General features: G+C 35.9%; 2 protein-coding genes across 3 annotated transcripts; one reads left to right on the forward strand and one right to left on the reverse strand.

Annotated features, from left to right (window-relative positions):
• LOC129798483 (structural maintenance of chromosomes protein 2) lies at window positions 1-8,090 on the reverse strand. Its single transcript, XM_055841639.1, has 3 exons — window positions 7,846-8,090; window positions 6,532-7,749; window positions 1-2,186 (listed from the first exon to the last, which is right to left on the reverse strand). Exons 1-3 carry the CDS (start codon window positions 8,011-8,013, stop codon window positions 57-59), a joined length of 3,516 nt encoding a protein of 1,171 aa, XP_055697614.1. The 5' UTR covers window positions 8,014-8,090; the 3' UTR covers window positions 1-56.
• A 225-nt stretch (window positions 8,091-8,315) lies between these two features.
• Window positions 8,316-25,176, forward strand: LOC129798484 (5-aminolevulinate synthase, erythroid-specific, mitochondrial). 2 transcript variants are annotated; one of them, XM_055841642.1, is made up of 3 exons: window positions 8,316-8,480; window positions 13,875-14,325; window positions 23,770-25,176. In XM_055841642.1, the coding sequence occupies exons 2-3, from the start codon at window positions 13,905-13,907 to the stop codon at window positions 24,993-24,995; spliced, it is 1,647 nt and encodes a 548-aa protein (XP_055697617.1). In that variant the 5' UTR covers window positions 8,316-8,480; window positions 13,875-13,904; the 3' UTR covers window positions 24,996-25,176. The 2 variants fall into 2 exon arrangements, with proteins under 2 accessions (XP_055697617.1, XP_055697616.1); XM_055841641.1 differs by having other exon boundaries at window positions 8,327-8,480; window positions 13,839-14,325.
• The last annotated feature ends 872 nt before the right edge of the window (window positions 25,177-26,048 follow it).

Raw genomic sequence — 26,048 nt, forward strand, 5'->3', positions numbered from 1 at the left:
TTCAAGGTAAAAAATGGTTTATTAGCCAAAAGAAAAAGTGATTACTTCGTGCGCGTTTATTTCTTAGCCGTACGAATGACTCCGGACATCCCATCCTCAAATTTCGTCCTGAACAGGACATTGGCATTGCTGAACATGCCATCCTTGAGGGAGACAATGATGAATTGAGATTTCTTGAAGTGCTGCTTGAGCATTCCTCCAATATTTTGCGTATGGGAGAGATCCAGGGCAGCATCCACTTCGTCCAGGATGTAGATGGGAGCTGGATTGTACTTGAGCATGGCCAGGATGAGTGAGAGTGCTACCAGGGACCTCTGGCCACCGCTCAATTCCGTCAAACCCTCCTTCCACAGCCCATTGAAGCCCACTTTGACTTCCAGCCCTTTGAGATAGTCCCCATCCACGGGAACAAGCTTAGCTGCAGCTCCTGGCAGGATTGACGTGAAGATCCCACTGAAATTCTGTCCAACCTCAATGCAGGCCTTTTTCACCTCAGCCTTCTTCTCCTCCTCAATCTGTTCCATTGTCTGCAAGATTTTCCCTTTATCGTGATTCACGAGATCCCTGCGTTTCACCACCTCCTTGAATTCCTCTTCTTCCCTCTCCAGCAACATCATTGCCTTCTCATTGATAGTCCTACTCATCTTATCCTTCATCTCCTGCATCTTACTCAACTTCTTCTCGGCCGTCTTTGGATCTTCCTGCGAATAATCGTACTTGGTGTTCTTCGTCCCAAAATATTCCTTATCCTCCAGAATCCATGAGAACTTCTTCTCAAGTGCCGTTTTCTGATTTTCTGCATCCTTTCCCTCATTCTTCATCTTGGCCAATTCTGATTCTTGCTTCTTGATCTGCAACTGCAACTCCTGGTTCTCCTTCGTGTGCCTATCTATCGCCCTTTTCTTGTTATCAATCTCTCTATTTTGTGAGGTTATGTGCTCCTTCATTACGCGTACTTCCTCCTTGAGGACAGCTATCCTTTCTCCGAGCTCCCCTGCAGAACCAGAAAACTCTTCCAGGGCCGTTTCCATCTCCCTGACCTCCTTCTCTCTCGACTCCATCTGACCCATTCCCGTTTCCACGCTGGTTTTCAGCTGTTCAATCTCCATATTCATCACATCATACTGTTCCTTCTTCTTCTTCCACTTGTTGCTACTTTCGGTATATTTTCGCTTACAATCCGCCAAATCTGCTTGAGCCTGCTTCAACTGACGCTCCCTGAATCCCTTAGAATCTGCCAACTGACTCTCCAGCATTTTGATATTCTCCTTTTCCTTCCGACAAACCTCCCTGGCTTCTGTCAATTCCTTCTCCAGAGCCTCAATCTTCGCCTTCATCGTCTCAATCTCACTCTGATGCACTTGAAAAGTTGAATTGGCCAGACGTCCATTGGCCACTTGCAATTCATGCTGAGCCAACTCCAATTGCTGCTTCAACTGATTGTACTCCCCAGCAATCCTCTGCATCTGCCCCATTCGGCTCTCAATGTTCTGCAATTCAGCCTTCTTGGCATTGTAGCCCTGTTTGAGGTCCTTAATTTCAGCCACATCCAGCAGAACGGCCCCGCCCTTTGGCCTAGAACCACCTGACAAACTTCCAGATGGATCAACGACATCCCCATCGAGAGTCACGCATCTGGACATAACACTCTGATGGAATGTCACATTCTTGGCCACATTGATGTCCGTACAGATGAACGTATTCCCAAAGACATACTTCATCACTGGCTCCAACTCCTTCTCGTAGCTAATCAAGGACAATGCATGGAAGACATTGTTCATGCCGCCCACTTTCTTAGCCACTGCCACGGTATTCGGTGAGATACACCGGCTGGAAATCTTATTCAAGGGAATCATCGTTGTTCTCTGCTGAAGGTCCCCCTTCTGCAAGATCAACTTACTGGTGACATCCGTGTCCGTGACGACATTGTACAGAGATCCCCCTGCACAAATCTCAAGAGCCAAGCAATAGCGCTTGTCCTTGACCGTAAACAGATTGCAGAGTCTCCCCTTAACGCGATTCTTATTGAATTGGGGCTCAGGATCGCGATATTGGAAGTCAAAACGATGGGACCCTTTTTGATCCATGAACTTACGCATATTCTGCATCTCACTCGACAGCGTGATCCGACGATTCTGGAGCTCCTCAATCGTACCATCTTCATAATCAATACGACTGAGGGAGTTCTGTTTTCAAAGTTACAGGAATAAAAAAATTGAAGGGCAATACCCGGGAAAGCAAATTATTTTGTTCATCTTGAACTTGTAAGACGAATCGGTTCCGAGGCTAAAGTACTGACGTTATTATGAATATCTAGACATCTAGAGATTGATTGGGTACACAAAGGGACTTTTCTCTACTAGAGGTAGCCCTCTGAATTAAGGATTTTAACCAATTGCATTGAGCACTTCAATCGTTAACTCTATTAGATTAGATGTATCAGGCCATTTAATAGGAGATTTAATAGGAGAAGATCCTGGTTGACAGCTCTTTTGAGTAATAGGGTTGTCAGGGTTACGGTGGCTGAACAAAACATTTTCGCTTCAGTAAAACGGGGTTGTCCTCAGGGTGGTATCTTGTCACCACTCTTTTGGAGCCTTGCTGTTGAGGAATTGTTAGAGGAGTTAAATGATAAAGAAGGAATCATACCTAAAAATTCTATACCATAGGATACGCAGACGATATTGCAATAGTTTTAAGAGGTATTGACTACCACACTATTTGCAATAGGATGGAATAAGCTTTTAGAATCCTGGAACGGTGGTGTAACAACTCGGGATTAAGTGTCAATCCAGAGAAAACCAATTTGGTTTTATTCACCAGGAAAAGATCGTTCAAAGCAACAACCCTGCCGATTCTCTATGGCAAAAGTGTTGCTCTTAAGGATGAAGTAAAATACATAAGAGTGATTTTAGATAAGAAACTTCTGTGGAAAAAACATTTGGATGAAAAACTTAAGAAGACCTTGCGCTGCTTTTGGCAATGTAGACAGATAATAGGTAAGAATTGGGGAATGTCGCCGAAAATGGCACACTTCGTATACACTCAAATGGTACGACCAATTCTCACTTATACGTCAGTCATTTGGTGGCCTAGGGTCAATCTCAAATGCACTATAGACGCCCTTAATAGGCTCCAACGACACGCGTGTCTCGCTATCTGCGGAGCTTTAAGGGCTACTCCAACTGCTGCCTTGGAACTGATACTTAACTTAACCTTCCTGCTTATCTTTCTAAAAGGGGAGGCAGTTAAAGGAGCTTTAAGATTAGAAAGCGGATGCTTATGGAATCTCAGAGGAACTGTAACTGGACACTCTTGTATTTTAAATCAAATGATACTTACAGTAGACTCTCTCTCAATCGTGAATATGGGGCAAAATGTCATCCGGTTTAGCGATAGAATTTAGCGTCAAAGCCTCTGTAAATTCCACAAAAAGTGCTAAAATATAAAGAATCACGATAAAATAGGAAGAACTACAGCGAATTTGAGCGAATTAGCTTCATAATTAAGCGTGAAAACTGTCAACAAAATTTGACGCCCGATTGAAAAAGAGCCGATTGAGTGAGAGTCTACTGTAAATATCCTATTCTAGCTATGACTTTTGGCTCTTCTACATGTCCTGCAGAATGGAGCAACCGAGCAACAACCCCAACATTTTTCTAAGTTGTGAAATCAATTCGATAGGTAAATTAAAATATAAATTAATATAAAAAAAACGAATAAATGCAAAATAATGATAAAGGAAAAAACAGCAAATAAAAAAATGATAATAAAAAAATCAAATAAATTTACCATTGGAATTGCCAGGGAAATGTATAGGGAAAGTTCTACATGGATGTGGATAAAATTCAGAAGCCTTTCTTGGAGAGTTAATTGCGATAGACCCCTCATTTTATCCTAAATTTGGAACAAATTTTTCGGAAACAATAAATAATTTTAAAAAATGCATTTTTAATTTCAACCAAAAGAAAGAAACAGTATATATCCTGGATCTTACATTTTTTAGGTTAGAATTTAATTATCATCATAATTTTCAACCGCATATTCCTATTGGGATCACGATTAGTCGGATTTTAGAAAGAATTGTGGATTTGTAATTTATCCACGACGAAAAAAGTAATTTTAAATTTCTTGACTTTTAAATGGGTTGAATTCTAACCTAAAAACTTAGGATTCAATTCACTGAAAATTCGAAGAAATTCAAAATGTTTTTTCATTGTGAGCAAAATACTGATCAAACATTGCTTTTAAAATCAGATTGAAAATGGGTCAAATTACAAATTCAGTTGATTACTACAGGTTAATAATTTAGCTGACTAAAAACGTATCCAGCGTTCCCTAACTGTCATATCAGTGCAATCAGCGAAATTATTGAATAATTAGTAACTGATTTATACTGCACTACTCCTGAAATCCCTGAATTGACACCCAATCGTTCTTCCCAAATGCAATATGTTTTGATTTTTTAAGGTTAGACTCATCAGGCCAAATATAACCTAAAAGTTTTGTAACAGAAAAAAAATCTAACAATTTCTGTAGCAGAAATTCTTCATCATAAGTTCACAAAGATTTCTTTATAGACTCTCAGCGGCAACAACAAAATTCTTTCAAGTTCTTTTCAATTTTATGAATAAATACATAACCTCTAAATAGAAAAGCAAAATCCGATCCAAATTATTTTTAATATTTATGGATTGGTTTGTTAAATTCTGAAAGGAATATGATGTTTCTGTATTAAATGAGAGAATCACGTCAAATTCGACTTGGGAATTTTATTTTCAAGGTTAGGGTAGTTAAACATAACCTCAAATTATTAAATAATCCCTTCTGATTTTTCTCTTTTTTTGAATGGGAGATAAAATTATTTACCAATTTCATCTTCGAAATCTCTAAAGTTTCTCTCTGAGCGTCTTTCAACCCTTTAACTCTTTCCGGACAATAATATCTAAGCTCAGGAATTAATTGAGGTCCTACAAAAAATATCTTACATTTGGTCATCCTTATAGTTTATGTTTATAATTATCCATAAGAATCAGCTTTTTATCTGTTCTGAATAATTAAAAAAAAACATTGTTTTTCACAGAACATTCATATGCTGCTTTGGGTACTCAGAGTCCCAAAAGAGACGAAAGAGTTAAGGACGATTGGAACACCGGTGTTCCATAAAGAAAATTATTTTTCCTGACTACCTAAAGTTATTTTTTCCTCATGTTTGTACGTAATTGCAAAGTAGAAGGTTGAAGGAATCTAGGATATTTTTTGTAAGTCTTTAGCTATTTGCTATACAGTAAATTTTTAAGCTCAAATATGACGAATTTTTAAATTCTCATCTTGAAAATTAATTTTAATTATTTTTATACTTCCAACTTTTTTTTTAAAGCAAAACCGTTTTTCAAACATAATATTTTTCACTAGAGTAAAAATTATCATTCATTGGTATTCTCAGAAAAATTACTTAACCCATTCCTTACCATGGTATTATACATTATACGCAAATTGACTGATTTTAGATGATTTATTTCTGGGCAATTGATATTCGAATTTCTGTCGGGAATGGATTTTTGGTTACTTTAGTCCTTCAATTACTTGCAAAAATTTCCCGACAGAGATGAAAATACATTTTGTTGTTTTTTTCTCGCTTCGCGGAAAGTTATGCAAAATTCTTGCTTAAAATGGCGCACGGAAAATTCGACATCCCGTCGAATTTGTTAAAATTGACCTCTTTCCTCTTTCCTGATTTGAATTCTAGTTGCCAATTTGTTTTCTTGGATAGTTACTCTGTCTAAATCAATAGAGTTTGTAATAAATTAATGCAGAGGTCAAAATAAGTTTGTTATAGTAGCGTTTTGACCATTGACGTACATGTTTCATTTGACGTTAATTCGGTTTCAAAGGTTTCTTGCACACCTCTGAATTAATGTACAGAATTTAAATCCAGTGACCGTTAAGACGCGTGTTTAACGGCGGATCCCCGCGCCCCCATAATGGATAATTTTTTTTTCTTTTCAAAAAATTCATCTATTAATCTGTAGGAAACTAATCCCAAAATATGAATATTCTATCTCAAGTATTTCTGGTACATTGACTGAATGGGTTAAATTTTTAGGCTATTTTTGTCCCTATCGCTCATAGAGGTAAAAAATACACCGAATCAGACTCTGTTGGATTTTCTAAGGCTAGATGTAAGACTTTTTACTGATTTTGTCTATCGGTATCATTTTTATTGCGTATTTTTGATCCGCGAAAACTGTCTCGTCGTTAAAGGGTTAACCTCTTTCGTCCTTAACCTCAAATTATTGAATAATTTCTTCTCGTTGGCTTTTTGCTTTGTCATTTGCCTACAAAATTTCGAGGGAGTTTATTTTTTCTTCAAACTTCTTTTAACCTCATTTTCGTCTTTTCCCCTAACCTCAAATTTTAAAATAACCTCAAACTTTAGTTGAAAAGATAACCTCAAATATTTTTGCACTCAACTTCAAGATGAACAAAATAAATTCACTAGAAAGATTTTCAAATGAAAAATTTACTCACCGTGAGCTTTTCCACTTCCCTCTCGAGCTTCCTGACCTGTTCCCTGTCCTTTTCATAGGCGCTGTCTGCTGACCGCTTCTCTCCTTGTTTCTCCTTGACCACTTTGGTGAGCTGCCTGATCTCCACCTGGCAGTCCTGGATTTTCGTATTGGACTCAGATGCCAGCTGCTTGGCAGCCATAAGTTGCTCCTGGAGCGTCACCGACTGCCCGTCGGCTGTCGTTGACACTCCCGCCGTGATGGCTTCCAATTTGTTCTGGGCAGCTTCGTAGTCACTCTTTAGCTTCTCGTTCTGCTCCTCCAGTTCCTTGAAGGTGGCATCCGAACTGTCGAGTTGATTGGTTTTGCTCTGAAGGAGTTTCTGATCATCGTCAATGCTCTTCTTCAGGTGCTTCATCTGCTTCTTTTCGGCCTGGATTTTGTCCATTAGGGCTTTCTTCTTGCCCGTCAGGACGGAATCTTCCTTGATGAGCTCCGTGAGGGCGAGTTCTTTCCCCTTGAGATCTCCACCGGAATCTCCCTGAAGTTTCTCATAGAGTTCCTCAATTTGAGCCTTTAGTTCTTCATTTTTCTGCTGATTGTTCAGGATCTTCTGGTTATTATTCTCTATGGATGACTTCATCTCGTCCGTTTTGGCTCTGTTGCCATCGGAAATCTTGAGGAGTTTGAGGTAGAGGAATGAATAGTGAATCCGATTGAGATGTTCAATTTCCCGGCAGACTCTTTGATACTCCAGGTACTTGCCACGTTCCTCACGGAGCTTTTCGAGTCTGGGCAGGATTTCTTCATTGATGACTCCATCCATTTCTTTGAGTTTGGAATCTTTCTTCTCGAGCATCTTCACGGATTTCTCCTTTTTCTCCTGCCACACGTTGGTTCCGGCGGCTTCCTCGACCAGGGAGAGGATCTCATGGGGCTTCATGTTTAGGACTTTGGTGATGCGACCCTGCATGATGATGAAATTGGGATTGTTGATGTTCAGTTGGACTGAACAGAAGAGATTCTTAACCCTTTCATTTGGGGCATTTCTTCCATTGATCAGATACTTGTTCTTCCCCCCAACAACCACCTGCCTCGTCACGGAGATCTCATCGTTCTGCTCATAGCCCACGGGACACTGATTCTTGTCCCGATTGTCAAAGACAAGGGTAACATTGGCCGTGGTGACGCCGGCTTGTCCTCCCTTGTACACCAAATCCTGCAGCGTTGTCGCCCTGACCTGCAAATAGAAAAGATTCCCAGTTATTGAGAGGCTTTCTTTGACAATATTCCGAGTGGAAAAGCCCCCCCAAATCCCAGGAAAATTGAAATCTACCTGGCTCAAGTTGGTGATGCCAAGGACGAAGCATATCGAGTCCAGAATATTGGATTTTCCTGTCCCATTCAAGCCGGTGATGGCATTGAATTCCTTGTCGAATCCTGTGATCTCTGTCCTGCGTCCGTACGACTTGAAACCATCCAAAACCAGGGATTTTATGTACATTTTCCGCGTATTTGAAAACTTTTTTCCGCGGTAGACGCCAAAATTTAAATCACTTTGACATAACGGTCGTGAGCCGAAAAGAACGAAGAATTCAAACGGCGGCGGCATGGACTTTTCGCAAATTTCTACATTTTTTCTTTTATTAAAAAAGTTTAATTTAATTAAGTAATCCTTGTAGAGAACAAATGGAACAAATAGAAAAAAACCTTTTTTAAACAAAAAAAACACGATGTGTAAAAAATTCTGAATTTGAAGTTTCCCGCTCAACAACTTAACGAAAGCTTCGATTTGACGTAGTCTGAGGGAGGGGTAAAACTGCTAGAACGATTTGTTAAAAGACGAAAACTTGGGGAGAAAATCGTCAGTGCTGCGAAAATTGTGAAAAAGACAAGTGTCGAGTGTAAAATTGTGAATAAAATTTGTGCCCAAGTGCAGCTACTAAGATAAGGATATCAATTAAATACTGAGTAAGTCAATTTCACAAGTATTCAAACAGTTTTCCACGAGGGAAAGTTGCTCTTTCCATATGTGAAATTTTTGCCACAAAATCTCAGAAAGCATTATGCAACGTACAGTACAACTTTTACTTTTGGCACTGAATCTCCCCATCCACATCATCTGTGTGGCGTGACACAGAATCTCCGTGAATCTCTTGGCAGGAAAGTTTTATCAGCAAAAAAACATCCAAAAAGTGTCACTGCCTTCAGGGGTATTCACACCTCAATTTCCCCTTTTTCCAGAAACAAGAAGGGTCCATTTCTCTCCCGCTTTCTCCAATTTGCACGAAAAAGCACGAAGATTTGTTTGATTGAACGCGGGAAGAAAGTGACACTTGTTGGATTTTTTGAAATTGTGCAAAAAAAATGAAGAAATTTCGTGGTAAAATGATGTAAAAATTTGGAAATCGCTGACTAAACAGATAGCCAGAGAGTTGAAGCAAAAAATGTCTGTGACTGTGTTGGATGACAAGCCTTGGGAAGTGGAATAATTACCAGTTTTACCTGGTTTATTGTGAGGCTTTTCAAATGAATAAATCATTATCAAGCAAACAGCACAGTTTTTTTTTTTCACAAAAGTTCCATGGAACTGTGCTTGGAGCTAGAGATGGGAATTACAATTGCCAGTCAATACTGGCTTTCAATTAAAAAGATAAAATTGTAGGAAAGAAAAATGTGTGGTTTCAGCAAAGATCTTCTATTTTATTAGTTTAACAAATTTAACCTTTAAAGGACAAAAAAGAATTAGACAAACTGATTTGATCAGATCGGATTTAAGAATAAGGGCAGAATCACATTGACAGTAAAATGCTAACCGTATTTCGTTAATTTACGCATTTTCATTGCAATTCTTACGCAAATTCTCGATTACCGTATTACCTTATCTCATACTCGGTGGCACTGGGTGAAAATAATATAAGAAAATTGAATAAATAAAAGGAAAATACGATAAACGGTGAGCAAAGAACACTGTACGATAAAAACCAATTTATCTCGAAATGTAGCCGAACAATTGATAGGTTTTTCTCAGTGAAATTGAAGGGCTTTTAATGGTTTGTTTTAATGTTTGAGCGCTCGCTTCATAAATGCAAGTGTCCCGGGTTCGAGTCTGCTTTATATCATCAGAAATTTAGCTCAAATCCTTTTCTTTCTTTCTTGTTATAACACATCTCGGATTTTAGGGAGCTAAAATCAAAATGCATAAAAAAGCATACAAAATGTGAATTGTTTTTATTTCAACTTTCCTCTGACTGTGAAGGAGTAGAAAGCTGAAACTTGGTATGGGATCGAAGTTTATGAAAGGTTCCTAAACCATCTATATAGGCTTCTCCTCCCCCCACTCCTTCTTGTAGCCCCCATACAAAATAATGTTTTTTTTTCACAATAACTCCTCTGTGAAAAGAAGTACAGTGCTGTCTCTCTATATGCACACTCTCTATATGCACAGCTTTTGTGTCGGTTGCATTCAAAATCGATTTGTTTACATTTTGACAAAGTAATAAAGAAAATTATTTTCTTGGTAACTAATTTTTCTTGTTTTTAATTTTCTTAATTTTATTTTTTTCTGTCTCATATTATATTTAAAATAACACGGGAAATTCTAGAACAATAAAAAAATGATAATTTATTAAAAGAAAGAAAAAAACCGTTGGGAATTTCAAAAAAAGTTGTGCATATTCAGAGAGAGAACTGTCAAATAAAGTACCCAAACTGTGCATATAGAGAGACAGCACTGTAGAATTCAGAAACTTGGCATAGGATCAATGGCAATGGAAGGCTCTTTAACCGTTGTGCATATACGTTATATGTAATAATGAGGACTTTTCTACTATAATTCCCAACGCACAATAACTTTTGTTTGTAAACATATTTTCAAAATTTTCTATGAGAGTGAAGGAGATGACTAGATCTAGATCTCACTCACCCTCATTAAAATGCCAAAGACATGTTTACAGTACAAAAGTAGGGTAAATGTCCTAATTCAAAACCATTTCCAGACGCTTTAACTTTGACAGAAGATTTAACACATTAAGTTCATATTTTTTCTGAAGAGAATTACATTATTGACTAATAATTTACATTATTATTGACTCATCTAGAATGTGACTGTTTAGTGAAAATTTTTTAGATATAATTTGAAAACTTCTTAAATACAAGAAAAATACGCGAGCGTAAAATTCTCCTATTGGAAACATATTAATCCAAATGGAGAGAAGGGAAGTTTCTAATTGGAGACAAACAGTGTAAGTGAAACCGCGACGAAAGGCTTCCAAAACCTTGTTGAGTTGCTCTTGAGTGCAAGGATTTGTTCTTATTCTTGGTCTTTTCTCCTTTCCCATTTAAACAATAAAAAAATCTCTCCAAAAAATCATATTTCCGGGGTTTCCTATTGAAGCATTTGCAGACACTTCAGAAAAACCCTTTTTGTTCACGAAATAGGTAATTATTTCATTTGAAAACTTCACGTACCGTTAGAAATAAAGATTAGCACTTAATTTAACTAAAATTATCCAGAAATATGACATAAATGTTAAACAAAACTAAAAAAAAAACAGTCACCTCATTGTGTTTTTCATTGGAAAACATGGTCAATCGATGAAAAATTCGATGGTGAAAAGGTACACTTTTAATTTTTCTGAGAAATTAAAAAAATCAAAATTTGTGAATATGAATAGATTTTCACTTTATTTGGAGCAAAATTAACTAAATAATGAAACTATGGTATAGAAAATATATAAATATAATAATTTATCGTGAAAACAATGTCGTTTCCATTTGGAGTAACGAAAAATTTCCATTTGGAGCAGGTTTTGAATTAGCTTAATTTACCCTAATTGTACGCTACACAGTAAAAAAAATTAACACTATTATAGTGTGTAATCTTTTACACCACTATTATAGTGTATGGTAAGGTATGAACCCTAATGCTGATGCATTATTTTTTGAATAAGCATTTATTGGATTTATTATAATTATACTTTGTACTTTTGGAGTGAGTTAATAAATGGAGTTGGAAGGAGAAAGATCGTGGCGTTCTTAGTTACCACAATAGTGTTAAATTTGGAAAAAGTGTTTAATTTAAAATTATTTAATTTAAAGTTGTTGAATTTGAAGATGTTGTATTAGATATTGTTGAATTTTTATGTGTAAATTCAAAAATTGTTGAATTCTGTTTATTGTTGAATTATCTTTTCATTTCGAAGATTTTGATTTTTTTGCCTTTTTAGACATTTTTATTGGTTTTTCCTGTACTTGGGATCCCCTCTAATGCAAAATGATTACATCTGATGCTCGGATCTTCACGATATACTTATTATGCATATAAATATTTGATGTTCTATATGACTTTTGGCCAATGAAAAGCATCTCGACTGAAGTATAAGTCTTAATGGGAAATTTAACAATTTTTACACAACTTTTGTCTCAAAATTCAACAAATTTGATTGAAATACACAAGGCTTCATACTATAATAGTGTTAAAAATTATGATCAAACTATTATAGTGTTAATTTTTGATCATGTGACAAAAAATACCATAAAGTTGTGTATTTTTTCACACTATAATAATGTGAAAAACTGTAATCATACTATAATAGTGGTAAATTTTAGAATTTGTCAAACAGTTTTAAATCACGAAACATTGTTGAAAAATTTTTATGATTATAACAGTGAGAAATTGTACACAGATCGTAATTAAATAGTTAATTTATCCGATTTCACACTATTATAGTGTTAAAATTTTACACATTTTCAAATGAAACAACGTTGTTGAAAATTTTTCAACTATAATAGTGGTAATTTTCAATCACGTGACAATAAATTATAAAAATTTTGTGCATTTTTTAAACATTTTTAAATTAAACAACAAAAATGATCGATTTTGCACTATTATAGTAGTAAAATTTTACACTTTTTTTTTACTGTGTAGGCATAACTCCTCTCTGAGAAAAGGTATAAAGCTGGAACTCGGCATTGGAACAAGGTTTATGGAAGGCTATTCAGTCATATAAAATCTGATTACGATTTCAAAAGAAAATAAATAAATACATCAGTTAGAAAAAAAAAACTAAATATGTGATGATTCTACACTCAGTCCCGGCATTAAGTCCTTCGAGATTGTGCACCTGTCGGAATTATGCACATATAATTATTCAAGTTTGCCTACCATTGGGAGTCAATTTATGAAATCATTTTTGAAATACGCCTGAATGTATACTCCGTTGCGAAGCGGGAATTTTGAAAACATTTTGCTACTTTTCCAGAATAAAAATTTAATTTCTTTTATTATTTCTATAAGCCTTGGTTCCAGATTTGACACTTGGGTCGCAGTCCATGTCATTTTTTAAAATTATTAACGACTTTTAGTATTGAAATTGCTCGACGGCTTCCATTTTCTTTGCGATTGTGGTACTTGTCCTCGCTCTCTTCATTATGAATCACAATCATCACAACTACTCAAGTTTGCCAAAAATATTAAAATAATTATGACAGCATTGCATGTCGCGTACTAAAAAACATAAACCAATTTATAATAAATGTTTTGAAATCAACGGTCGATAAATTGTGGACTATAGAGCGATGGCCTATAGCGGGGCTCTACTGTAACGAGTTCGAGAATTTTGTAAAGTAAAGCATGAGACTCTTTCCCCTCTTGGAACCAGGTTTTGAAGAAAATTCTTTATTCCTACTTTAAGGGGAGGGGGAGGATATGTCAAAATTCCATCAAAAAATACAATTTTTGAGGGAAAATTTTAAATTTAACCTCATAATAAAAGCTTTTTGGAACTGGTTTTTTGAAATGATAGTTTCAAAAGGAATTGTGTAAAATTAAGAATTCTCAAATTATTAAAGTTTAATTTTTTGTCTTAAGGCCTCTACGCATTGGGAGCAATTTTCGTCAAAAATTCCATTTTTGACAGAATTTTGACGTTTCCTACGTACAAAAGTGCAGAATATTTCCTTAAAAGCAATTTTTGACGAAAATTGCCCCCAATGTGTAGATGCCTTTACGGAATAAGAGTTGTGCGTGGGCGGGGTGGTTAAACTAATCAAACATATTTAGATTTTGCTGAAATCATGTGTCGTACAACTGTTTCAAGTAAAAAAAAAGTCTCACAAACTAAGAATAGCTTATCAGTTCATACGTCCATGAAATTGTGGTTGTAAATGAGGATTTAGAATAATAATTTGCCAGTCAGCATGTGGTTTTCAATTAAAGATAAATTGTAGTACTTATAGGAATAATAAAAAGAGAAAAGAACAAAATGTAAACAATTTCAGAGCAAACTTTCGAGAAAGCTTCAATGTTATCTGTCTTTTTCTGGTTAGGTCACTCAGTTATAAAATCCCATTTGTTATCACCAGTCAAAATACGCGGTAAGCAGTGTTGAGAAGATGCCTTGCCCGTTCCTCAGTAACTTCAATGCCAACTTCTTGCGCAACAATGCCTCACTTTTGCTCAAGACCTACGGACATGCTTGTCCCGTAATTGCCAACACTCTTCAGGTGGAAATTGCTCCACAGTTGGCTGTGGCCAAGCGTGGCTTCAGCTTTCTCTCCAAGAATCCCCAGAATGAACAATCTGAAGGATCTGGGAAAAAATGTCCTTTCCTCTCTACTGCAACCACTTCGAAATTGGTGAAAGAAGTGAGGGAAGACATCCAAGACATTCCAGCTACGCGACCATTCCACTATGAGGAATTCTTCGCTGAGCAGATCATGCGGAAGAAACGCGATCATTCGTATCGAGTGTTCAAGAAGGTCAATCGCCTGGCAGAGCAGGGAAAATTTCCGCGAGCCATGGAGTATTCCTGGGGTGAGTAATTTTTTTTACCTTTCAACCCAATTTCAATTGCTTCAGAATTTATTCTGAAATTTCCCGGCTGTCTAGGTATTAACCTGTTAAGGACGAGAGGGTCAGAAAAATCACTTTTTCTTAATTTTTAGAGCAATACACAACTTTAGATGGCCGTAGGAAAAATTTCATTTTTGGGTCTCAGGTGACCCAATCGTCCTTAAAGGGGTTAACAGTTGGCAAATAACTGGCTAACACTTCGGGTTGGTTGCCTAACAAAAACATCTGACTTTTTGTTAAAAAATGTAACACTTCAACGTTCATGGTGGCCACTAGTGGAACTAAAACCAGATTTTTTACTGCCGCTGTTAATATTCTGTTAACAGCGTTCACAGTAAAAAATCGTGTAAAAAAAATAACGTGTAATTTCCAAATTACACTAAAAAATTGTAAAATTTTATTGTTACGACTATTTTGTGTAAAAAATAATTTGTGTAAAAATTTTCAGCGTGTAATTCAAAGGTGTAATTTTTACCACTATTCAAGTGGAACACGTGGAACAGTGTCACTTAAAAAGTGCACAGTAAAAAATCGTGTAAAAACAGATTATAGATTACAAATCTGTCACCAAAATCGCATCCTTAACAAAGAAATCATTCCAAATAAACAAGGCAATTTTATTCTCGACATGGACGAATCTCTGGCGGCCATGAAGAAAGATGCTTGAAAATTAAGCCTCGGTAACCAAAAAAACAAAGTGGGGAAAATTGTGAAAAGAAAAATTGCAAGGAAAATAAAATTACACGCTAGAAATTACACGTTTTTTTAATTTTACGCTCTCTTTTTTACACATATTTGAAAATTACCTTCTGCAAATTACACGCGAAAAATATTACACGCTGGAAATTACACAAAAAAATTACACAATGAAAATTACACGTTTTAAAAATTACACGTTTTAAAAATTACACGTTTTAAAAATTACACGTTTTAAAAATTACATGTTTCCCAAAATTACCACTATAGTAGAGATGTAAAAAATTACCTATACTATTATAGTAGGGGAAAGCGCGCTACCTTCGGACGACTCAAGCTTCGAACAATTCAATTGTTTCTTTATGTTTCTTATGAATTTCACCCATATCTCTTTTCTGAAAATTTGAGGAATTGGACTAGCTATTAAAATATAATATTATAATGGCCAACACATTAAAAAAAATGATTTGTGCGAAGCATAAATCGTCCGAAGGTAGCGCGCTTTCCCCTAGTACTTTTTTTACTGTGTTGTTAATATTCTGTTAAGAGCGCTGTTATTCTGTTAACAGTGCTGTCACCGTTCTGTGAATACCTTTGTTAAGAATATTTTTCCAAATTTTTTATAATCTTTCGAAAAATAAGACATTTTTTTGCAATATTTTTTCATCTTATATTTATTCTAGTAGTCTTATATTTCATCACATTTGATTTCATTTGTTTTTAATTCTAAATATAAAATATATATGGTTATGAGAAAATAATTTAGTTTAGGACATTACATTGTTTATGGTGCTAACGGATAAGATACTCAATAACTTGAGGAATTGCTGGACTTGTTTCCCACTCTCTTGTATTTTGTCCTTCGATGCTGTTACCTTCTTCTTTGATCTTTTTGGCAAAAAATCTATTGTGTGCAGTCGTTATTTCCAGAATTTCCGGTGGATGAGAAATCCATGGGAATTTGGATGATTTCTGGCCAGCAGAACGTACAAAAATGCATGAGGAGTCTGAAGGCCGGACATTCGCATACTTTCTGGAAATTTTCCTTTTTTTCAGCACAAATTTCTTGCCAGAAATGGAAAATCATGTACATAGTATGGCAATAAAAATTGTGGATGAGAAATATCGGGGAATCCGAATGATTTTCTGGCCAGGAAACTCAAAAAATTTACGAAGATCCCGATGGTCAGGCATTCGCGATTTTTTTTATTTCAGTTGAAATTTCTAAATCTAACTTTGTATCTTAATAATATTTTACGCAGATTTAGAAATTTGATATCTTGTTGAGAGCTGTCAAAAAATCCAAAAGGAACCTGCGTTTTATTTTCGAAACTCGTCGATGCGTTACTTGTGCCCTGTAGCTGAAGAAGTTACCACCATTGGTAGCAATATTACGCAAATGTCACTTTCCAGTGGCCTAAAATTGTTAACAACGCTTGGTTATGAATTACCTGTTTAGAAATAAACTGTTTATGTAGAATGTCCTGTGATACTTCAAAGAGAACAATAAACCCAAGTACCTGAATGTAAAAACAAAATATCCGGCGAAAAGGATCCAGTTTTCCGATATCACTTCTTTATTTTATGGATAATAACAATACACTTCCTACCACAAACTTTCAAAGGCTAAATAATAATTAAATTAAAAGGATAGCTTTAGATCAGAGGTGTGCAAGAAACCGTTGAAACCGAATTAACGTCAAATGAAACATGTACGTCAATGGTCAAAACGCTACTACAACAAACTTATTTTGACGTTAATTCGGTTTCAACGGTTTCTTGCACACCTCTGCTTTAGATTTCTTAATTTTCCCTTCAATTCACGCTTCCATGAGGTTTTTGACAAGAGAAGACTGGATGATGATATGATGACAAACTCTTTAGTACACAAAAAATGTCGTTCTAGAATTTGTTTCTGAAGATTTCCGCCAGAGCGCATGGTGTTCTTCACCAACGCTGTTAACATTCTGGTACCAAGACCTGTGGATTGTTAACTTTGGTCAGCTGGGTTGTTGTTCAATACAACTTTGATGTGACATAGAAAAAGTGCAATTAGAGGCTTAGCTCAAGGATTATTTGTGGAAATGTATGCACAAAATTAGCATGAAGCAAAGCGTTAACTCTTTATGCATTTGTTCTAGCAAATCTTTGTTTTTTATAACTTTCTGGCTTTTGGAGAGAAAACAGACAGAGATACCAATAACAGTTTAAAAAATATATTAAAATTTTCTTTTCTCAATAACCCTGCTCTGCATGGTATGGATCTCTCTGAAATTTTAATATTATTATAGGACTAACTATTAAAAACCGTGGATTATGTGCAATTTACAGCTTACAATACAAGTGGATGTTGACATCTTCTTCAACTCTCGTTTTATTTTTCCCGTCAGCGTGACTTCGGTTTTGGGTCGAAAGTTTCGGGCATACACCTTTCACTTAATATTAGCCCAAAATGATTTAATAGGCCTCAATTGGGGGACGTTAGGGTGAGCTTTCTTCCTTCTTGACAACAGGTATGTCAAGTTCCTCCAATGCGTTCATTGTCTTCCTTGAGTAATGGCTGGGTGCTAGGTCTGGCCAGAAGATCACATTGTCCCTTCGATGATACTTATTGATGAAAGCTTCCAGCTTAGGCAAGCAATCTCTGATATAGACGTCAGAATTTTGCGTTAGACTCTTTGTGAGGAACGCGGGCTCAGACATTCCAGCAGCACTGATTGCAAGCCACAAAAGGACCTTTTTCGGGTACTTAGTATGCTCAACGTACTTATCTTTCTTGTCTACATTGTCCTCACGTACATAATAATACTGCCCCTGCCACTTATTACCATCCATGGTGAAATAGGACTCATCGTCCATGACACAAACAAAGTCGTTCTGAGCGTGAAAAACATTTTGGATCAAAAGAGACAAACGAATTTTCTGAGTCTTTTCCTGAGTTTCTGAGACAGCTGGCTTCGGTTTTCTGGTTCTCTTCTTGATTCCCATAGACTCCAGATACTTCTTCACCGTTGTTTTGCTACATTCAAGTTTGTTACCAAGCTCGCGGTACGACTTTGCTACTTTATTGGATGTTAACTTGCAAGTCGAGCCCGCATCTTCGATTGACTAAGGGTGCTAAAATTTCCAGATCTCTTAGCTCGTGTAGTGATTTTTCGCTTCCCATAGTTCGACAGGATGCTATAAATACTCCTTCGCGATATTCTCATAGTCACAAAATGTTCTACGACTTCAGATTTATTCAATGTGGGATGACTGTCCTGAAAATTACAAACTAATTTTCGTCTATACTCTTCAGTATTATTTGTGGGAGCCATGTTTCCTAACTAAATCTAGCAAAACTTTTATGTCATGTTAAGAACACATCTGGCAACACTGTAAAGTGGTATAAAAGTGACTGGTATACATTTTATTTTTTTTAAGCCTTCAAACTTTTGTGCAGATTTCACTGCCCATACGTTATTAGAGTATTTTCAAACGATTTTCTTGACATTTTTTGCTTGGAACTAAAAATTAATCGAAAATCAAGCCTGTTTCGACTATAATCCGCGAGGTTCGCCACTTGTAAAATGCTTTTCGCATTGACGGAGCCATATTGACACTCATTTTGACACTCAAGATACTTCGAAATTCGAACAACACTTTAGCCATCTCCCGGACTAAACACAAAGTGAAAAAGCGTTTTTTGGCTTTCGAAACCGATCTTCGAATGTTTTTTCACGTGCTCTGATCTACGATTTTGATGGAATTCGCCTTATAAACTAATTGCTTCATCTTATTATATTGCTTACGTTTCTTACAATGGTGTTCCTGGTAATTATTTGATTATTTATCGTATCTGTTTTATATTTAATTTAAGCTATTTAATTGTCTCGACTCGATGATCGCAAGTGCTTTTAATGAGCTAATAAATTTTATTTCCAGATGTTTTTTTTGTTAACAGATTTTTTTTTTATTATTGCACTCGGATATAGAGAAATGTAAAGTGTCATCAGTTTTTTTTTTTGCATATTTCATAAGTTTCTGGTTTTTAGAAGGGTCAAAGCTTACATATTAAATTTGCTTTGCTGACGTAAATTTAAATAAAATGAGTTAATCCATGCGTAAACTGAAGTGTACAGCGATTGTTGAGGAATTACATTCATAGCTTAATTTGTATTTCACGTCACGATGATTTGTAAACATTTAGAAAGAAGCAGAAAAACCTGTTCTTTCTGCAAATAAAGGGAACTTCATGAAATGTTGATAGTAAGGTCTGGAAAATATTTTTAAATTGTAAAAAAAAAGTCATGAATGTCATGAATGAATAGTTAAATGTTACAGATTTTTGCTATGTGCCTGCCTTGTTTCTAAAGCAATTACAATTTATTGCTCTTAAAACAAAATGATTATCTCGTGACTAAATAAATCTCAAGTTTTTTAAAACAACAAAATTTTTGAACCTGATCTGTTATTCTTATTTAATTTCCTTATCTTGTTATTCTTTTTGTGAGATAACAAGGAGTAATTTATTAGTTTAGTTGTGTACTGCAATGGGTTTATTCGTTTCTGCATCAAAAAGCTATAATTCAAAGTGGGGAAGGTGGGAAAATTGCAAAATTGACCTCTTTTTATCATCACACAATGAAAAGTAATAAATATTTGAATAATATGTGCCGTAAGCGGTATAGATAAAGTCATTTGGAGGTCACATTAATTTCCGATTTAGTAACCTTTTCCAGCTGATTTGGTTGGAAATGATTCAGTCAGAATTATTTGATTTCTATGCGGTATCACTCCATGTGTATTGGCACAACTTTCTTATCTAATTGGAAAAACGATTATCACGCTTTTCATCGTGAGTAGGCATTCTTTTTCTGCTTTTCTTGTTTCATTGATTACGTTTTGTATCGCAATTTATGAAATGATTATTTTAATGAATGATTTAATATGATTTCTTCAATGAGGCTTGCAATTTAATATTGCATTTTAATTTATAATTGACTTTTTTTGATTGCGATTAATAAAGTGTTCTTTGCGTTACTAAAAAAAGACTAAAATTGTGATTAAGAGCAGAATCACATTGACAGTCAAATACTCACCGTCACCGCCAAAGCCTCACCGTTTTTCCTTAATTTACGCATTTTCATTGCAATTCTTACGCAAATTCTCAATTACCGTATTACCTTATCTTATACTCTGAGGCACTAAATGAAAATAATATAAGAAAATTGAAGAAATAAATCGAATTTTCTTTAAAAAGGCATTTTTTAAAGAAATTTCTCCTAGTCGTGTAGAGGCCAGAGACCACAAATTATGTGCGAAAACAAAATCTTCATTTGTTGACTAATTTTACCCTGGTTTCCCCTAATGAAAAATCATTTTCTTTTCATTTTAACATCAAAACTAAAATTTACATTTTAATATAAACGGAATTTTATTGTAAATTTCATTTATTTAAATATTTATTGATTTAAGTATAAAAAACTTGAGAGATTTTTGAGGTTATGATTTAAAAATCTTCGGTTTCTAAGTAAGGGCAGAATCACATTGACAGTAAAATGCTCACCGTCACCGTCAAAGCCCTCACCGTATTTCGTTGATTTACGCATTTTCATTGGAATTCTTACGCAAATTCTCAATTACCGTATTGCCTTATCTCATACTCGGTGGCCCTAGGTGAAAATAGTATAAGAAAATTGAATAAATAAAGCGAAAATGCGATAAACGGTGAGCAATAAAACTGTACGAAAAAATGTAGCAAAAAAACCCTACAGTTTTTTGTTTTGCTTACCGTTTATCGCATTTTCGCTTTATTTATTCAATTTTCTTATACTATTTTCACCTAGTGCCACCGAGTATGAGACAAGGTAATATCGTAATGGAAAATTTGCGTAAGAATTGCAATGAAAATGCGTAAATCAACGAAATACGGTGAGGGCTTTGACGGTGACGGTGAGCATTTTACTGTCAATGTGATTCTGCCCTAAACCAAAATCTTTAGTAGACAAAACATCAACAATATACTCTCGCTAATTCGGTTCTTTCATATTAAAATCTGGACTACTCTTTTTAATTCAGGCGACAGTTTAATTTTAAAAAATTGTTCACATTTTTCAAGTTTGGTTATGATAATTGAATGGAAAAAAAATTCTCAAATTTGCTATGATATTTCATTGAATTTACAATAAATATGAATATGTAAATGCAACATAAACATTTGTAGATGAACAAAAAAAATCATAGCATTTCAAACAGTTTTTACTTCCGATTTCTTCTCTAATTTGAGTAAAATTTCGGTCCCATGTGCCTGAATTTGAGAGAGTCTACTGTAAATTAACAAAAATAAGTGCGTTCTTCAGAAATATTTCTTGCTATGGTTTAATAATGTCATCTTTTTATTTTTTTTTTAATTTATGCGTAACAACCTAAAATCCTAAAACCTAAAGGGCGATCTCAGTGGCGCAATAGGCAAGACCGTTGGGTCTTGGCTGGATAAGATCTCTGACACGAAAGGCGACACGAAAGTTCTTAAATCGCGCGCAATTCAACTGTGAGAGAGAGGATAGAGACACAAATAACTCACTTGACAAACGTCTGGCGGCGCTGCGGTTGCAAAAAATCTCTGGAATGCGACAAAATATTTTCTTCTCTATTTTATCCTTATTAGCAGGTCGTGTCCCTTCTTGTAATATGTACTTTTGCATTCCTTATTAACCAAAATAGCGTTGTACAAAAGGGTTTTTCTCAAACCTATCCTGAATTTTGGGACAGCTCAAAAGAATATGAGTCTTCCAGCTCAAAATTTCATCCCAAAGTTTTTGTTGTAGTATCGACAATTATTCCCATTAAACCCAATTATTCAATTATTCAACTAAATTATTAAAAGGATTTTCTTGTAAAAATGACTTAACTTTAAGGAATTAAGCAATCTTCACATTAAAAAACCTCTACGTGGATTTTCGCGGCACTTTGAAGAATCTCAACAGGCACCACCATATTCCCTTCGGCTTTTCTTTTAGCTCAGGTCTGTAAATATAGGGTGAAATGAGGTAATTTGGAACCATTTACAATTTGGGACACTTGAGATTTTCTCACTATTTCAGATGAGCAAAGAGAAGACAAAGACCGAAAAATAGAATAAAAAGACGATTAAGAAGAAAAGGAACAGATTTCTTCCTTTTGAATCTCCTTTTGAAAATCTCAAATGTCCCAAATTGTAAATGGTTCCAAATTACCTAATTTTACCCTAAAGCACTACCTCGGACCAAAAAAAACTGGAAGCATGGAAGGAGCATCTATATTGCGAGGAAGGCGCTTCTGGGTGGTCTACACATGGACTTAGTGGATTCTTCCAACACGGGATACAACAGCAGCAATATAACATGATTACATTGTAACAAGTATTCCGAAAGGATTAATAGCCGTACTCACTATGGCGTTGTTATTGTAATCTGTAAAGGACTGTTAAAGCCATCATCGTGAGTGGCAAAATAGTCACTTTGACGTTTCGTAATCTTGTTAAGTTTTTTTGTTTACATTTTGGTTTGTTGTCACAATGAGTCGCAAGTACAATAAACAGCGTTTTATTAATTTCTTGGAGCAGGAGGCAAACTGCGATCTTTTGGATGTGAATGTTCAAGAAGAAAGGCAAGTAAGAAATTGACTTCCTACGAAATTACAATTTTTACCCTATGAATTTTTTTTGATGACTGGCTCAAACCAAAACACTGCACAAATTCTGAGGTTATGTCATTTCTCATTCAATTTTAGCTTTTTCTGAAAGCTCCGAAAGCTTTCGGAAAGGCATGAAGTTAGCTGCTAGTACTTAACAAAATAAAATTTTTACGAGATTACAAGATTACGCACCCCAGAGTCCATTATCTCGTTATGTTCTCGTAATGTATTTTATGAATGGAAAATTGTAACAAGATTACAGATTATGGAGATTACGAGATAACAACGCCATAGTGAGTACGGCTAATAATAATAATAACCTAACATTTCAAACTAATCTTTTCTTAATACAGTAGACTCTCTCTCAATCGGGAATATGGGGCAAAATGTCATCCGGTTTAGCGATAGAATTGAGCGTCAAAGCCTTTGTAAATTCCACAAAAAGCGCTCAATTATAAAGAATCACGATAAAATAAGAAGAACTACAGCGAATTTGAGCGAATTAGCTTCATAATTAAACGTGAAAATTGTCAACAAAATTTGTCGCCCGATTGAAAAAGAGCCGATTGAGCGAGAGTCTACTGTAATAAAAGTAATGCGATCATTTTTATGAGGTTTCAAATATTACAAATTGTTATGGAAATTTCTGTTTGGGCATCATTAGTAAATCAATGCAAAGTTTTATATCCAAATTGCTGATATTACAACTTTGTGGGTTTCATTGTTTTCATGTGATTAAAATAGTTAATAGGAATAAATTGCATGTTTTGCATTAACACTTTAAGGACAATTGGGTCACCGGTGACCCAAAAACAAAATTTTTCCTACGGTCATCTTAAGGCTTTGCTCAAAAAAGACATGATTTTTTCTGACCCTCTCGTCTCTTTAAAGAGTTAAACTTGGAAATTTCATGTTATATAAGGTTATAGGTTTTACAGCTTCAGCTTAATAAAGCCCAATATGCAATTAAAGACTTATTCTCCTACGAAAATTATTTTCTTTCAAAATGTAGAGATTAAAAATATTCCTAAACCCTAATTTAAAATTCTCCAGGCGAACGTCCAATCACCGTTTGGTGTTCCAATGATTACTTGGGCATGTCATGTCATCCGGAAGTGAAGGCGGCTGTCCGGCGTGCTTTGGAGGAGCATGGGGCTGGTGCTGGTGGTACGAGGAATATTTCCGGTAATTCGCTCTACCATGAGCGTTTGGAGAAGCGTCTGGCTCAGTTGCACAACAAGGAATCAGCTTTGCTGTTCTCCTCGTGCTTCGTGGCCAATGATTCGACACTGTTTACGCTGACACGACTTTTACCGGGCTGTCATATCTTCTCGGATGCTGGGAATCATGCATCGATGATACAGGGTATTCGGAATAGTCAAGTTCCCAAGCATATCTTCCGTCACAATGATCCCAATCATTTGAGGGAATTGCTGATGAAGGTGGACAAGGGAGTGCCAAAGGTGGTGGCTTTTGAGACGGTGCACTCGATGACGGGAGCAGTGTGTCCGTTAGAGGAACTCTGTGACACAGCTCATGAATTTGGAGCGTATACGTTTATCGATGAAGTCCATGCTGTGGGATTGTATGGGCAACATGGGGCTGGGATTGGGGAGAGGGATAATCAATTGCACAACATGGACATAATTTCTGGGACCTTGGGAAAGGCTTTTGGGAATATTGGAGGCTATATTGCTGGATCGGCTAATCTCGTGGATATGATTCGTTCGTATGCGGCTGGATTCATCTTCACAACTTCACTCCCACCGACCGTTCTGGCTGGAGCTCTCAAGGCCGTGGAGATTTTGTCATCGACCGAGGGAAGGGAACTCCGACGGCGTCATCAGACCAATGTGCAGTACCTGAGGACTTTGCTGAAACGAGAGGGTTTCCCAGTGGAGCCGACGCCAAGTCATATCATTGCTATTCGGATTGGAGATCCGCTGAAGTGCAATCAAGTGTCGGACTTGTTGATCAAGGAATTCGGGCAGTATGTTCAAGCTATAAATTATCCAACTGTTGCGCGTGGACAGGAGAAACTGCGTCTTGCACCGACACCCTATCACACGCCAGAAATGATGGATACCCTCGTGGCCAATATGAAGATTGTTTGGGAGCAACTGGAGATGAATCTGCTCCGGGAGGAGGAGCCAGTGGTTTGTACCACATGCAACAAAACTTTCTTGCTGGACAAGCTAAAGGTGAATGCTATCAAGTGTAACCCTTTGATGCTGTGTCAGGTGCCTAATTGCCCACAAATCGCCCTGGCGGCGGCGTAATTTGGGAAGGAAAACGGCTCAAATGACCAGAATCTGCACCACAAAGACATCCCAATACCAGAATCGTCTTCGTGTTTCTACTTTCTCTCACGGTTTAGGTGATTTAACAGTTTAACTGTGTTTTAATTATGCTACTTTAATGTTATTTTAGATGGGAATAAATGTTACAAATTGCGAAAAATATTTTTTTGACTTCTTCTTCTTTTATTTTATGTAAGGCTGTCGGACTCACTCGGGTCATAGCCATATTTTTCTGACGTTTTTGAAAGTCGGCTTGGAGGCAGCCTCTTTGCCCCATTGCAAAAGAAAGCGGAATAGGAATAACAAGCGAAAAAATCCTCGGAATTTTCCACTATTTGCCTTAAAAAATTCCATAGGAATTTTCCATAATAGGTTCCAAGGAAAATTTAATGGATTTATGCTGGATTTTTCATATAGAATACATCCATGGAAATGCTCTTGGAATTTATGTGGATTTTTCCACCAAAATAAAATGGAGAAAAAATGAAGCTGTCACATGCACCTCGTGATTTTACTTCCGAATATTAAAGAAATAGCAAAGATTACGAGGATTATAATATGTTTTACTAAATCAGCAATAACGAATTAACACTTTAAGCAATAAAAAAATATTTTGTAAAAAAAATAATTTTTTCGAAAATATTTATTAATTAACATAAAAACAGTATTATTTTAGGCTGGCGACCTATTTAATGTAATCACTTCATTATTATCTACACGAAACGCAGTGTCGCATAATTAATTATATTATAATTGCCACATGAATCACTAGAAATGTTTGCGGAAGGTTTGGAAACAAATTCTAAAAGTTGTCGCAACACCATTTTATTTGTTTGACATTTCAGAAAACTAGTGGAAAAATCCATATAAAACACTATGGAAAGATAGTGGAAATTTCCATATGTTTTTTCCAGCTTATCCCGCGGACGTTTCACGTGTGAGTTTCCATATAAATGTTCCGCGGAATACCGCGGAATTTAACGCTGGAATTCCAACATGTCGTACTAGTAAATTCCATGGAGCACTATGATT

This window comes from Phlebotomus papatasi, chromosome 1 (assembly GCF_024763615.1).
Source record: "Phlebotomus papatasi isolate M1 chromosome 1, Ppap_2.1, whole genome shotgun sequence".
In the NCBI taxonomy this organism is placed as follows: Eukaryota; Metazoa; Arthropoda; class Insecta; order Diptera; family Psychodidae; genus Phlebotomus; species Phlebotomus papatasi.

Bases quoted from the DNA above. Each gene is read 5' to 3' on its own strand.
- LOC129798483 (XM_055841639.1), bottom strand. From the start codon at position 8,013: ATGTACATAAAATCCCTGGTTTTGGATGGTTTCAAGTCGTACGGACGC. The intron at 7,750-7,845 runs GTAGATTTCAAT...TTCTATTTGCAG, and splicing joins GCATCACCAACTTGAGCCAG to GTCAGGGCGACAACGCTGCA. The intron at 2,187-6,531 runs GTGAGTAAATTT...CTTTGAAAACAG, and splicing joins GGGAAGTGGAAAAGCTCACG to AACTCCCTCAGTCGTATTGA.
- LOC129798484 (XM_055841642.1), top strand. From the start codon at position 13,905: ATGCCTTGCCCGTTCCTCAGTAACTTCAATGCCAACTTCTTGCGCAAC. The intron at 14,326-23,769 runs GTGAGTAATTTT...AAAATTCTCCAG, and splicing joins AGCCATGGAGTATTCCTGGG to GCGAACGTCCAATCACCGTT.